The 15,697-nt window shown below is 44.0% G+C and overlaps 1 protein-coding gene across 4 annotated transcripts in view; it reads left to right on the top strand.

Annotated features, from left to right (window-relative positions):
* The window catches only part of LOC147114884 (acyl-protein thioesterase 1-like), a 65,229-nt gene that overhangs the window by 34,546 nt on the left and 14,986 nt on the right, over positions 1 to 15,697 (top strand). For all 4 annotated transcript variants that reach the window (XM_085992944.1, XM_085992946.1, XM_085992943.1 and 1 more), the window contains 2 exons: positions 140 to 210; positions 8,423 to 8,496. In XM_085992944.1, the coding sequence (XP_085849070.1) occupies positions 140 to 210; positions 8,423 to 8,496 (145 nt within the window). The remainder of the gene's footprint in view (positions 1 to 139; positions 211 to 8,422; positions 8,497 to 15,697) is intronic.

Genomic DNA, 15,697 nt, shown 5'->3' with positions numbered 1-15,697 from the left:
ACTATTCAGAATGATAACTTCCTTGAAGTATTCAGGAGAAGACGTGAGCAACATGCCCTCCCCAAACTGAGATAATCAAATAAAATCCAAAGCAAGTTCTTTCTTTCTAATTTGTCAGTAAAACTTTTTTTCCCCACAGGTTTGATATCATTGGACTTTCTGTGGATTCTCCTGAAGATGAGGGAGGCATCAAAAATGCAGCAGAAAGTGGTAAGATAGAGAAACTTCTCATAACTAACTTTGCCTAATTAAGCCAAGAATTGATTGTGTAGGTAAATAATTATAGCCATGTGTAGACTTTCTAGAACTAGACTGCTTTGAAACTTTTGCCTCATCCATTAACTTCTTGAGAAAATGTTTGATAGATAACATTAAATATTTATATCACTCCTCTACCATCTCCTAATCACCAATATTCTGAGATGCGTTACATTTATTGTACGTTTTCCAGCATCCCCATGGAATTTCTACCCCTCTCCACTGGCCTACCTTGAATATTTCACCTTGTACAAGAATTCTACTATTAGATGAAATAAGTTTTTATCCCCAGGGGTCAAATGTGCTGATGGGAAATAACGAAATTGCAGCTCTGAAGATTAATATGGTTAAAGTAAGATGTTGCCACCAAAATGATCAGGAGTTATTGTAAGGACAAGGCATTGCACTTTAGTCCTACTTCAGTACTCAGTATTTTTGTAAAGTGCTTAACAGCATGGGGAGCTATCAACTGTAGTTATCTAGCTGTATTTTAAGGAGACAATTGTTAAATTCAAGTTCAGTTTCTGGAGTCTTTGAAGATGATAGTCTAATGAAGACCAGTGAATAAGGAATCTTTTTTCTGAGCTCAAGAAATATTTCAACTGCTAGGTTCCAACCCTCTCTGTAGTTGGCCTGTGTACAGTAGTGTATTAACCTTGACATTCAGCTTGAAGCCTCAACCCTAATATCAGGGTGTAGAATTCAGAAGATAGTTATAAGTATTTGGTCACTCCTGTCTTGGTTGCGTCTTCATTTTGACATAATTTACAAGCACAGGGTCAGCTTCCACATGCACACTGATGACCGTAAACTCCACCTCTCCACCACCAACATTGACTCCAGGATTATTGCTGTACTGTTATTGCCTGTCAAACATAAAATCCTGCATAACAAAACTAAAACCATCTTGGTTGGTGGCTGCTGTCAGCACCTAGATTATTTTGGTGCTAACTCCATCAGTCTCTGTGGCTGCGTGCTCGGGTTAAATCCAGTGGTGTGCAACCTTTTGGGGAATTGAATAAATACTTGGAGAAAAAATTGCAGGGATATGGGGAAAGAGCGGGGGAGTGGGACTAACTGGATTGCTCTTCGAAACAGCCGGTGCAGACTCGATGGGCCAAATGGCCTCCTGTGCTGTACTATTCTATGATTCTAAACTTTCTGCTCCTGCCTCTGCCTTAACCTTTCACAGCTTCAGCTAATCCAGAACTCTAGCTCACGTCTGTTCCCACACAAAGTTCCTCCCACCCATCATCTACGTTCTTGCCTAGCTCCTGTGCCTCGGGGAATCAACTTCATTGAATCCCACTCAAATTCTGCTATTATTTTCCCTACCTTCTTCTCCAGCCTAGACTCCTGGTTACTGCTTTCCCTCGCCCCTCTGCTCCACCATCTGAGGTTGATTTATTTTTTGTCATTATGCTCTGCCCTCTGCAACTCTGTTTCAAAACCATTTCATCTTTACTCCCTCTCTCCCTGCCTTAGAAAGTCTAAAAACCTATCTTTTTAACTTTGCCTTTGATTTCTTCTGCCCACCCATCCCCTTTAAAATTCTTCTGCTCCCTGCTTCGTATACAACTTGTATGCCACCTTCTCCACTTTGTAGTGTACTCTGAGTCTTTTTTTAAAAAAATAAATGGAGAAGCACTGTAAAAATGCAGATTCTTCTAGAATGTATCTTCGAATGTTGCCAGTTGGTGGGTTAACAATTGCATGGAAAAGTAAAAGCATCCCAGTCTGGTCACTTCATGGGTCAGTGCCAAAAGTCAACCATGGAATCAACTGGCAACCACTTTTTTTAATAAAATATACTATTTAGATCTATTTTCTAAATAATATGTATCTATGATGCATTGAATTTTAAGGCAGGCTTTCACATCAAGTTTTGAATAGCCTACCTTATTTTGTGAACTACTTTGGTTTTTCTCACCCTTGTTGAAACCATTTGGCCCACTTCAATTCATTCCTCTACGAAGAACCAACTTGCAGTGGAGGTCTTAGTGCTTGGCTAATCTTGTCCAGGTGAAGGTGCTCTTTAATGGTACAATGTGTCAACATTTGCTCAGCGGTAGCACTCTCGCCTCTGAGTCAGAAGGTTGTGAGTTCAAGTCCCTCTCCAGAGACTTGAGCACAAAATCTAGCCTGACACTCCAGTGCAGTACTGAAGGAGTGCTGCACTAGCGGATGAGACATTAAACCAAGGCTTCATCTGTCCCCTTGGGTGGACAGGAAAAATCCCATGGCACTATTTTGAAGAAGAGCAGGGGAGCTCTCTCCCAGTGTCCTGGCCAACATTTAGCCCTCAACCAACATCGCTAAAACAGATTATCTGGTCATTATCCTATTGGCTGCGGCATTTACGACATTGCACTGGTGACTACACTTCAAAAAAAGTACTTAATTGGCTGTAAAGTGCTTTGGGACGTCCTGAGGTCATGAAAGATGGTGTATCAATGCAAGTTCTTTCTTTAGCATCTAACTTTGAATAGCCCCAGTGTTTTCATTTCTGATACCCTGCCTGGTAGTTCAGGCATTTATCATCCTAGAAGCTCTTACAAATTTATCTGTTTAAAATTTTCATTTTGCCAGTCCAAACACACCTAAATTATATGGAGATACAATAATCTGAAACTGTTAAACCATCACTAACTCTCATTGTAGAGTTTTAGACAGAAATTCTTGCGCTTTAAAGATCACAATTTGTGCAGCACTTGTGCTGATCGCTTTGTCTAATGACTAAAGAGTCTTAATTGCAAACCATCTTCACTTCAGTAGACAGAAGGCTGGAAACTATAGCCCTAACATCTGTGGTAGGTAAAATATTGGAGTCCATTATTAAGGAGACAGTAACAGGACATTTGGATAATCATAATTTAATAGGACAAAGTCAGCATGGTTTTATGAAGGGGAAGTCATGTTTGACAAATTTGCTGGAGTTCTTTGAGGAAGTAACATATAGGGTGGATAAAGGGGAACCAGTGGACGTAGTGTATTTAGACTTCCAAAAGGCATTTGACAAGGTGCCACACAAAAGATTATTGCTTAAGATAAAAAAAATCACAGGATTGGGGGTAATATTCTGGCATGGATAGAGGATTGGCTATCTAACAGAAGGCAGAGAGTTGGGATAAATGGTTCATTCTCAGACTGGCAATCAGTAACTAGTGGTGTTCCACAGGGGTCAGTGCTGGGTCCCCAACTCTTTACAATCTATATTAACGATTTGGAGGAGGGGACCGAGTGTAACATATCAAAGTTTGCAGATGATACTAAGATGGGAGGGAAAGTAGTGAGTGAGGAGGACATAAAAAACCTGCAAGGGGACACAGACAGGCTAAGTAAGTGGGCAGAGATTTGGCAGATGGAATACAATACTGGAAAGTGTGAGGTTATGCACTTTGGCAGGAAAAATCGTAGAGCAAGTTATTATCTTAATGGCAAGAAACTGGAAAGTACTGAAGTACAAAGGGATCTGGGGGTCCTGGTGCACGAAACTCAAAAGGTTAGTATGCAGGTGCAGCAAGTGATTAAGAAGGCCAATGGAATGTTGGCTTTCATTGCTAGGGGGATAGAATATAAAAATAGGGAGGTATTGCTTCAGTTGTACAAGGTATTGGTGAGACCGCACCTGGAATACTGCATACAGTTTTGGTGTCCATACTTAAGAAAAGACATACTTGCTCTCGAGTCAGTACAAAGAAGGTTCACTCGGTTAATCCCGGGGATGAGGGGATGGACATATGAGGAGAGGTTGAGTAGATTGGGACTCTACTCATTGGAGTTCAGAAGAATGAGAGGCGATCTTATTGAAATATATAAGATTGTGAAGGAGTTGGATCGGGTGGATGCGGGGAGGATGTTCCCGATGATGAGTGAAACTAGAACTAGGGGGCATAGTCTTAGAATAAGGGGCTGCTCTTTCAAAACTGAGATGAGGAGGAACTACTTCACTCAGAGGGTGGTAGGTCCATGGAATATGCTGCCCCAAAAAGCTGTAGAAGCTACATCATTACATAAATTTAAAACAGAAATAGACAGTTTCCTAGAAGTAAAGGGAATAAAGGGTTATGGGGAGCGGGCAGGAATTTGGACATGAGTCTAGGTTCGGATCGGTCATGGCCCTGTGGGTAGCGGAGCGGGCCCAGGGGCCATGCAGCCTGATCCTGCTCCTATTTCGTGTGTCTAATTCTGTTAGATTCAGGAGATGGTTCTGTGATAGTAGATTGGCGGTTAGGATCAGATCAGCCAGGATCTTATTGAATGGCGGAGCAGGCTCGAGGGGCTGATTGGCCTACTCCTGCTCCTATTTCTTATGTTCTTACGTATCAGTGCCTGAACTCCTTAGTAAAGTCAGGCAAGAATACCAATTTGATTTGAACTGGGAATTATGTAAGTGAGATTGTGATATGATTGTTGATTTTACCACATGGTATGCTGAGTTCAATTAATGTTTGTTGGCTGGCATGAGGAAGGTGGGCTTTTTAATGTTTAAATTCACTGGTATAACTGAGGATAAGTATCAACATTGATTCTCCATTTTCTCTCGTCGCTAACTAAACTGGATGCCAGTTGAAACCTGATCTTTGCTATGACTTGGTACCCTGGGGAATATTCTCATAAAAATCATACTTTTGATCCTTAGCACAATAGCTATATACTAAAAACTATAAATTTCTTTGAGAACATAATTTTCAAGAGAGGCACAATCAAAATGATTTTAAAAAATGGAAGTGGATTCTCAACCAGGAGGGTAACATATAACATTATATTTTGCTATCATGAAAGACCAGGTCAACATTAAAATGGTAAAAGTAGGGCCTCATCATTTAAATACTGTCATATCAATCCACATCACTTTTGAGCAAGAGTTTTTTAATTCGTTTATGGGATGTGGGCGTCGCTGGCAAGGCCAGCATTTATTGCCCATCTCTAATTGCCCTTGAGAAGGTGGTGGTGAGCTGCCTTCTTGAACCGCTGCAGTCCGTGTGGTGAAGGTCCTCCCACAGTGCTGTTGGGGAGGGAGTTCCAGGATTTTGAGCCAGCGACGATGAAGGATCGGCGATATATTTCCAAGTCAGGATGGTGTGTGACTTGGAGGGGAAGTTGGAGGTGGTGGTGTTCCCATGAGCCTGCTGCTCTTGTCCTTCTAGTTGGAAGAGGTCGTGGGTTTGGGAGGTGCTGCTGAAGAAGCCTTGGCGAGTTGCTGCAGTGCATCTTGTAGATGGTACACACTGCAGCCACGGTACGCCGGTGTTGGATGGGGTGCCAATCAAGTGGGCTGCTTTGTCCTGGATGGTGTCGAGCTTCTTGAGTGTTGGAGCTGCACTCATCCAGGCAAGTAAGAGTATTCCATCACACTCCTTACTTGTGCCTTGTAGATGGCGGAAAGGCTTTGGGGAGTCAGGAGGTGAGATACTCACCGCAGAATACCTAACCTCTGACCTGCTCTTGTTGCCACAGTATTTATGTGGCTGGTCCAGTTAAGTTTCTGGTCAATGGTGACCCCCAGGATTCGGCAGTAGTAATGCCGTTGAATGTCAAGGGGCGCTGGTTAGACTCTTGCTTGTTGGAGATGGTCATTGCCTGGCACTTGTGTGGCGTGAATGTTACCTGCCACTTATCAGCTCTAGCCTGAACGTCGTCTAGGTCTTGCTGCATGCGGGCATGGACTGCATTATCTGAGGAGTTGTGAATGGCGCTGAACACTGCAGTCATCAGTGAACATCCCCATTTCTGACCTTATGTTGGAGGGAAGGTCATTGATGAAGCAGCTGAAGATGGTTGGGCCTAGGACACTGCCCAAGAGTGCATAAAAGATATGGGCAGGAAGTTAACCGCACCAGCATAGGTGAATGGCCCTTGAGGAAATAAAAATGACATAAAAGGCATATTACATTAAGATTAGTCCATTTTTATGATCAAGGCAGTGTCTAGTTTTGGTCCTGCTGTCTCCTGAGGTTTGGGTGGTGCAGTGGTTAAGCTCCTTACCAATGTCTCCTTTTGTAAGATATCTAGGCCTAGAAATTGAGTTTGCGCTGCGCCAGGGCTTTAGCGCCGGAAGTTAGCGCCGGCGCTAAGTCCCTTTGCGCGCGCCAAAAATTCAGTAGCGCCGCGCCCAAACGGCTGCCGGTGCTACTGAAGGGTTTTAGCGCCTGAAAACTGGCGCAACGCGCCGCATTGCGGCGCTGCGGCGCCCGCTGCGGTGCGGCAGGCTCGGGAAGTGCAGGCCTCCTCCTTCCGTTAAGGAGGAGCTGCCTGCACCCGGCCGCGGCCTGCGCAAATGTCCTCAAAAATGAGCCCGGCACCTCGGACAAGTGCCGGGCTTGCATCTGTTCCGTGGGGGGGGGGGGGGAGAAGTCCGGGGAGGGAGCTGCGGGCAGGCGGCCGGCGGGAAAGCGGCCGGCCGCCGCGCCTCCTTAAAGCGCCATCGCAGACTCCGGCAGCACTCGTTTGCTGGAGTCTTAGTTGCGGCTGCCACTGGCGAGGCGGCCGCAACTGAATTTCGGCTTGGGGCCGGGTTACCACGGCAACCGGGACGCTGCGCACACCGATGACGTCATCGGTGCCGGCGCAGCGCTACCGGTCTACCGCCGCGGAAGGGCCCCAGGCAATTTAGGAACCGGCGCCAATTGCAGCGCTAGGCCCTCTAGCGCCGCAAAATCGGTGCTAAGGGCACTGAATTTCTAGGCCCTAGTATGCTTGCACCAGGCTTTCACAACACAAATTTACCCATGAAAGGAAGAGTAATCTTTAAACCATGTTATGTAGAAAAGAAAAGGTGAGCACTAATTTACTGTTATATTAATATTGCTTGTTGAGGTGCTTCATGATGAGTTGTGCAAAAGAGTTAGAGTATAAGATTCAAAAGAAATTGTAGGAAAAAGATCAACTTATAAAATAATCACTAGTACTACAACAATTTGCATTTATATAGTGCCTTTTAATGTAGTAAAACTTCTCATAATGCTTCGGAGGAGTAAAATGGATGCCGCGCCATAAAAGGAGATATTAGGAGGAGTGACCAAAAGCTTGGGTAAACAGGTGGGTTTAAGGAGAGCCTTAAAGGAGGAGAGGTGGCGAGACAGTATAGTTTAGGGACGGAATTCCAGAGTATAGGGCCCAGGAAGCTGAAGACACAGCTGCCAATGGTAGGGGTGGGGCACACAATACCAGCGTCGGAGGAGTGTATAGTTCGGGTGACAGTAGGGCTGGAGAAGATTACAAAAATAGGGAGGGGCAGTAGAATTTGGGGTGGGCTGAAGTTCATGAAGGGGGATCTATGGGAGGCTGGCCAAAGGAGCTTGGGAATATTTGAGTCTGGAGGTGACTGGCATTTATGAGAGTTTCAGTGGCCGATTGTCCGCTTCCACCCTTGCCGAAGCCAATGTTAGAGGTGGAAATAGGTGGTTTTGTAATGGAGAGGTTATGGTGTCGTAAGTTCAGCTCGGATCAAACAGTCTGGTTCAACTTGACAGTGACTGGGAAGGGGGATGGAATTGGGGGCATGTGTGCGGGGTTTGTGGCGGGACCCAAGACAATGACTTTGGTTTTCCTAATATTTAGATAGAGGAAATTGCAGCTCATCCAAGATTGGATGTTGGACAAACAGTCTGACAACAGTGGAGGAATTGAGAGGGGTGATGGAGAGGTGGAGCTGGATGTCGTCAGTGTACATGCGTCTGCGGATGATGTCGCGGGGGCAGAATGTAGATGAAGAGGAGGATGGTGGCAAGGATAGATCCTTGGGGGACACACGGTAACTGTGGGATGGGAAGAGAAGCCATTGCTGGAAATGCTGTGGCTATGCAGGCAGGCAAGAGTGGAACCAAGTGAGGACAGTCCCACTGAGTTGGACAGTAGAGAAAAGGCATTGGCAGGGGATTGTGTGGTTGGCAGTGTCAAAGATTAAAGACAGGTTGAGGATAAATAATACAGTAGTTTTGAAGGATCTGGAGGTCAAGGGTAGGTTCTTTTGGTTGGGGGGGGGGGGGGGTGGGGTTGTTGCGGGAGGGTGATGACGATGGTTTTGCATATACAGAATTTATCATTTCAAAATAAAAATGACCGGTGTATAAATGTCCTAAGCAAATTGAATCACATTTTCTGTGCACTGAGGGAAAATAATGTAACATCTGTTTATTTTTATTAACATCTTGTTTTGCAGTTAAAGCAATGATAGATCTAGAAGTTAAGAATGGAATACCATCTCATCGAATTATTTTGGGAGGATTTTCTCAGGTGATGTATCATATGCTTATGAGCAAGGCATCGTGTCTGCTTTTGTTGGTCTTATAATATTGGTGATTGACTATCACAGTAAAATATATAATGGTCAATTAGGTGTTTTTCCATTACAGCATAACTATAAAAAAGATACTGCCAAAATGTAAAGCATAGTGAGTCCTAATTTTTGAAAACTTTGAATTAAGAGGGAAACAGTTGTCCCATAATTTAAATGTTGTAAATTGAAATGTTTCTCTGGATATTTATTAATGTCTTCCAGTCAACCGGTGGTACTATGTTTTATGCTTTAGAAATACCAGCCAGGGGCATTTACGGAAAACCCCCTACTGTGACATCATGGCCCATTTTAGTAACATCAAAAAGCTTGGATTAGACTACAGTCCATTAACCACAGTGATCCCCAAATGTGCTCAATCCTGAGCATATTCCAGAATATGTTTAATTTATTATTCCCACCACAAACTCCATTCCCTAACCGCCGACTCCATCCCTCTCCCTAGCATCTGTCTGAGGCTGAACCAGACGCAACCTTGGTGTCATATTTGACCCTGAAATGAGCTTCCGACCACATATCCATGCCATAGCTAAGACCGCCTATTTGCACCTCCGTAACATCACCCGACTCCGCCCCTGCCTCAGCTCATCTGCTACTGAAACACTCATCCATGCCTTTGTTACCTCAAGCCTTGACTATTCCAACGCACTCCTGACCGACCTCCCACATTCTACCCTCCATAAACTTGAGCTCATCCAAAACTCTGCTGCCCATGTCTTAACTCGCACCAAGTCCCGCTCACCCATCACCCCTGTGCTCGCTGACCTACATTGGCTCCCAGTTAAGCAACACCTCGATTTAAAAAAATTCTCATCCTTGTTTTCAAATCCTTCCATGGCCTTGCCACTCCTCATCTCTGTAATCGCCTTCAGCTCTACAACCCACCCAGATATCTGCGCTCCTCAAATTCTGGCCTCTTGAGCATCCCTGATTTTAATCGCTCAACTATTGGTGGCCGTGCCTTCAGCTGCCAAGGCCCTAAGTTCTGGAATTCCCTCCCTAAACCTCATCACCTCTCTCCCTCCCTTTCCTCCTTTAAGACGCTCCTTAAAACCTACCTCTTTGACCAAGCTTTTGGTCAGTTGCCCTAATATCGCCTTGTGTGGCTCGGTGTCGGATTTTGTTTTATAATGCTCCTGTGAAGCGCCTTGGGATGTTTTACTACGATAAAAACGCTATATAAATACAAGTTGTTGTTGTTGTTTGCACTGTCACTTTACAAAATATAAGTAGATTTTTTTTCCTCTTGCAAAATTTCATCCTCAGCCAATTAGTGATTAATTGGCAAAAAATAAGTTTTATTATATACAGGTGAACTATCACACATGAAATCATTAAAGTAATAATTCAACTGACATCATGAGCAGAGAATTTGTGTCACATTAGTAAGTAGAACAGTATAAGGTTACGAAATTAGGGAACAGTAATCGTGCAATTAGTAAATTAAGCACAATTTAAATTGCTCACCAATTGCTTGATGGGCAGGTTGTGTGTCAAGGTAGTAAATAAATAGTCTGTGATCAGTAAATTAGTTGAACACTAGTAAAAATTAGTGTTAAATAACTCAACGGGCTGTTATTAATAGCTGTGTAATTCATACAGTAATGAGCACAATTAGTTTGGTCACCAATTGCCTAACAAGCAGAGGGTGTTAAGTTAGTGAATAAATCTGTTAACTAATTTACTAATTATCAGTTAGTATAAATAATCAGTGTTAAATAAATAAATTTGAGATAATGAAAATTCTAATTAGTAAACACAAATCAATTTTGCATTATTAGTTAACTGGTAGTTGATAACTGATTAACCGGTATCATCCATCAGTCACCCCATCACTGGAGGTTGTGCCTGGACTGGGGGGATGGGCCTGTGCCCTCCCTGCCTCTGCACTCGCCGCTCTCCACCAGTTTAGGGTCCGCACTGCCATCGGTAAAAGGCCCTCTGGGGAGGGGGGGGGGGGGGGGGGGGGGGGGTGCGTGTTTCAATCTGCGTCTCACGGCCGCATTCTGTTCCCCTCAGCCGCCGGTCTCCATAACTTTGTCTCCCGTCTCTATGGCCCATTGCTATGTTGACTCCCCTGCTGCCTCGGAGACATTGACCTGTCTCCTGTCCTGACGTCACATGGGGCGGGATCAGGTGCGGCAGTCTTTTGAAGCTCGAAACCAGGCCTTGATGGTCTGGAAAGAATCCATTGGCAGGCCGTATTTTGCCCGCCACTGCTGTAGGGCCACACTGAAGGCAGATTGTTATCTGAATGGCAATAGATTGGGAGAAGGGGAAGTGCAACGAGACCTGGGTGTTTCCTTGTGCACCAGTCGCTGCAGGTAAGCATGCAGGTGCAACAGGCGGTTAAGAAGGCAAATGGTATGTTGGCCTTCATAGCGAGAGGGTTTGAGTACAGGAACAAGGATGTCTTGCTGTAGTTGTACAGGGCCTTGGCGAGACCACATCTTGAGTATTGTGTGCAGTTTTGGTCGCCTTATCTGAGGAAGGATGTTCTTGCCATGGAAGGAGTTCACCGAAGATTCACCAGGCTGATACCTGGGATGGCAGGAATGACGTATGAGGAGAGATTGGGACGATTGGGCTTGTACTCGCTGGAGTTTAGAAGAATGAGAGGGGATCTCATTGAAACTTATAAAATTCTGACAGGACTGGACAGACTAGATGCAGGGAGGATGTTCCCGATGGTCGGGAGTCCAGAACCAGGGGTCACTGCCTAAGGATAAGGGGTGGGCCTTTTAGGACAGAAATGAGGAGGAATTTCTTCACCCAGAGAGTGGTGAACCTGTGGAATTCTCTACCACAGAAGGCAGTAGAGGCAAATACATTAAATATATTGAAGAAGGAGTTGGATATATTTCTTAAGGCTAAAGGGATCAAGGGGTATGGGGAGAAAGCAGGGACCGGGTACTGAACTTGGATGATCAGCCATGATCGCATTGAATGGCAGAGCAGGCTCGAGGGGCCGAATGGCCTACTCCTGCTCCTAACTTCTATGTTTCTGAATTTATCTAAGTACACAGTTTGAGCAAAGGTTCACAAAGCCAAGGCTAGGGGATCCCCAAGTGTGCATAAGAGATACTGTTGCAGTTTAACCAGATAAAATTCACAGCTTACCAGCATTGGGCACTGGAAAGTTGCATGCTACTTGTCAGGACCATTTTACTTGCTAAAGCATGACTTGGAGAATTATCTGGAGCCAAGTAAAGAAAGAAGAAATAAAGGAAGAAATTGCATATATATAGCGACTTTTGCAACCGTAAGTCGTCCCAAAGCACTTCAGAGCCAATGAAGTACTTTAAAGTGTAGCCTTATTGTTGTAATGCAGGGAAACGTGACGGCCAGTTTGCACACAGCATAGTTCTGCAAACGGCAATGAAATAATCTATTTTAATGATGTTTAAGGGATAAATGTTAGCCAGGACACCTGGAGAACTCCCCTACTCCTCTTCAAATAGTACCATGGGATATTTTACATCCACCTGAGAAAGCAGATGGGGACTTAGTTTAACGTCTCATTTGAAAGATGGATGAGAACCGTATTCAATGCCCTATTCAAAACTCCTATTCAATGGGAGTTCACGTACACAAATCTTTGAAGGTGGCAGGACAAGTTGAGAAGGCTGTTAAAAAAGCATACAGGATCCTGGGCTTTATAAATCAAGACAAAAGCAATGAAGTTATGGTAAACCTTTATAAATCAGTGGTTAGGCGTCCGCTGGAGTATTGTGTCCAGTTCTAGGCACTGCACTTTAGGAAGGATGTCAAGGCAGAGTGCAGAGGAGATTTATTAGAATGGTACCAGGAATGAGGGACTTGTGTGAAGAGACTAGAGAAGCTGGGGTTGTTCTCCTTGGAGCAGAGAAGATTAAGGGGAGATTTAATGTTCAAAATTATGAGTGGTTTTGATAGAGTAGATAGGGAGAAACTGTTTCCACTGGCAGAGTGGTTGGTAACCAGAGGACACAGATTTAAGATAATTGGCAAAAGAACTGAGGGGAAATGAGAATGTTTCTTACACAGCAAGTTATGATGATCTGGAATGCACTGCCTGAAAGGGTGGTGGAAGCAGGTTCAATAGTAACTCATGAGAATTTTGCTATTTAGGGAATATTGCATTCTCTGTTTTCCTCAACCCCCCTCCATATAAATGTCCTAGTTCATAATTCTATGCTGAACTGCATTTGCCACATTTTTACCCAGTTTTCCATGGCCCCTAATTTGGTATGATGTACAAATTTTGATATTCCTTCTATAGTCATGTTCAGTCCACTTTTATATAGTTGTCTAGTAGAAGTCCTAAGTATCCAAGATGGAGTCAGTTGAATAGTCCATGAACTAGTTTTAAGACTTTCCCGAAAAGCAAGACCCATAGGTTTGGCAAGACAGTGAGAAATCTTTCCTCTATGCCACCAATGAATTAAGATATTTTTAAATTATGGTAGAGACCAAATAAAACTTAAAATATAACACACCTCGAGTCTGAGACGGGAGAAAAGACTTCTATCGAGGCTTGTACACAGCGGGGTGAGAGTAAAATCGCCTGACACTCAACACGTGATTTCCTTAAGACTTTTATGCTTTTTTCCATTTGCAATCCCACTTTTAAGAATTAGTATTTCTGTAATCCTAGATCTCTCTGCTCCTCTACTTCATTGAAAATGTTGCCATTTAGGGCATGACAGCTATTTCCATCTCTTAATTTTATATGAAAGTTGAACAAATGTGGAAAAATCTAATATTCACCATTCATTCAACCTTGAAGTACATCAAACTATTACGTAGTGGTGAAATGATTCTAGGGACTTGTACTTTCAGATCAACTTGTAACAAGCAGTGCTGAAGTGTTTGTCATCACATGCTATAAAGACGAGACTAAAGCTTTACACATGGGCTTGGAAGAAATCCTTCATTTTTTGTCCAATAAGTAGTCATTACCCAAGCACAAGGAGCTCTAACTTTCTGTAGGTAGGGACAAATCTAGTGACTGACATACCAGATCCGTGCTGCCTGATTGATTGTCAAGTAATGCAGACCTGCCTGGCACAGATTTTGGATAACCCTGTCTGCCTCAGAAGATTGACTTGTTCCAATTTCCCACTGCCAAGCATGTCATCTTGGAGTCAACTGAGCTCCAAATAGATCATAATTATTTCAAGAAAAGAGGGAGAGAGAAAATGGGGAAATATACATCAGTTAGCCTGACATCAGTTGTCGGGAAAATGCTGGAATCCATTATTAAGGAAGTGGTAGCAGGGCATTTAGAAAATCATATGATAAGGCAGTGTTGTCATGGTTTTATGAAATGGAAATTGGGTTTAACAAATTTATCAGTTTTTTGAGGATGTAACTAGCAGGGTAGATAAAGGGGAACCAGTGGATGTAGTATATTTGGATTTCCAAAAGGCATTCAATAAGATGCCACATAAAAGGTTGCTATGCAAGATAAGGGCTCATGGGGGTTGGAGGTAATATATTAGCATGAATAGAGGATTGGTTAATGGACAGAAAACAGAGAGTAATAAGCGAGTCATTTTCCAGTTGGCAGGCTGTAACTAGTGGGGTGCCGCAAGAATCAGTGCTTGGGCCTCAGGTATTTACAATCTATATTAATGACTTAGATGAAGGACTGAGTGCAATGTATCCAAGTTTGCTGACGATATAAAACTAGGTGGGAAAGTAAGCTGTGAGTAGGCAATAAGGTGGCAGATGGAGTATAATGTGGGGAAATGTGAGTTTATTCACTTTGGTAGGAAGAATAGAAAAACAGTTTTTTAAATGGTGAGAAACTATTAAATGTTGGTGTTCAGAGAGATTTAGGTGTCCTCGTACAGGAAACACAAAGTTAGCATGCAGGTCCAGCAAGCAATTAGGAAGGCAGATGGCATGTTGGCCTTTATTGCAAGAGGGTTGGAGTACAAGAGTAAGGAAGTCTTGCTACAATTGTACAGGGCTTTGGTGAGACCACACCTGGAGTACTGTGCACAGTTTTAGTCTCCTTATCTGAGAAAGGACATACATGCCTTGGAGGCGGTGCAACGAAGGTTCACTAGATTGATTCCTGGGATGAAAAGACCTATAGATTAAAACATATTAACCGCCTAGCCAACTGCCTTCACTTGGTTCCACTCTTGCCTATCAAATCATAGCCAAAACATCTCCAGCATTGCCTTCTCTTGCCCCAGCACCATTACCTCAAGTTTCCCGAGAATCTATCCTTGCCCACCCGCCCCTTTCCTCATCTATATCATCTAAAGACATGGGGTCAGCTTCCATAGGTGCAATGACGACACCCAGCTTTATCTCTCCACCGCTTCTGTCATCCCTTCCACTGCTCTGTGTTGACATTCAGTCGTGGATGAGACGCAATTTCCTCATTGGAGGGAGAAGAAATGAGTGACAAAGGCCAAAGACCCAAGTCATCCTCTTTGGCCATTGACACTCATTCTATCCCCCGACCCGGGTTGAGCCAGACTGTTCACAACTTCGCCATTTTATTCAACGCCAAACTGAGATTCTGACTCCTTATCCTCCCCATCACAGAGACTGCTTACTTCCTCTTCCATAACTTTGCCCGCCTCCGCCCATCTGCTGTTGAAACTCTCATCTATGCCTCTGTCACCTCCAGACTCGACTATTTCAATGCAATCTTGGCCGGCCTCCTATCCTACATGCTCTGTAAACTTCAACTCATCCAAACCTCTCCCTCCCTATCATTGTAACCTTCTCCAGGCGTACAACCTCTCCAAGAACTCTCTGTTCCTTCAACTCTGGCGTCTTGTGCATCTGTCCCTCGCTTTGCTCCACCATTGGCAGCTGTGCCTTCAGCTGCCGAGACCCCATGCTCTGGAATTTACTCCCTAAAGCCCTCCACCTCCTTTCATACGAACAATGACGGACAGGTAAAGACCATCTGGTCCATCGAGCCTGTCCCATGCAATTGCGATACTTTGTGTATTGCAACATATACACTCCGCCCCACCCGAAACCATGGGAGAGGCAACAAAAGATAAAAAGAACCAAGCCAATTTGGGGGGAAAAAATTCTGGGGAATTCCTCTCCGACTCATCTAGGCAATTGAGATTAGTCCAGATCACCACTCTGGCCCTGAATTCCCTGCAATATCTACCTTCTGTA

The sequence above is a fragment of the Somniosus microcephalus genome, chromosome 7 (genome assembly GCF_052327205.1).
Source record: "Somniosus microcephalus isolate GS21.2 chromosome 7, FLI_Smic_1.0, whole genome shotgun sequence".
In the NCBI taxonomy this organism is placed as follows: Eukaryota; Metazoa; Chordata; class Chondrichthyes; order Squaliformes; family Somniosidae; genus Somniosus; species Somniosus microcephalus.
This window is presented reverse-complemented; position numbering and strand designations above follow the sequence as displayed.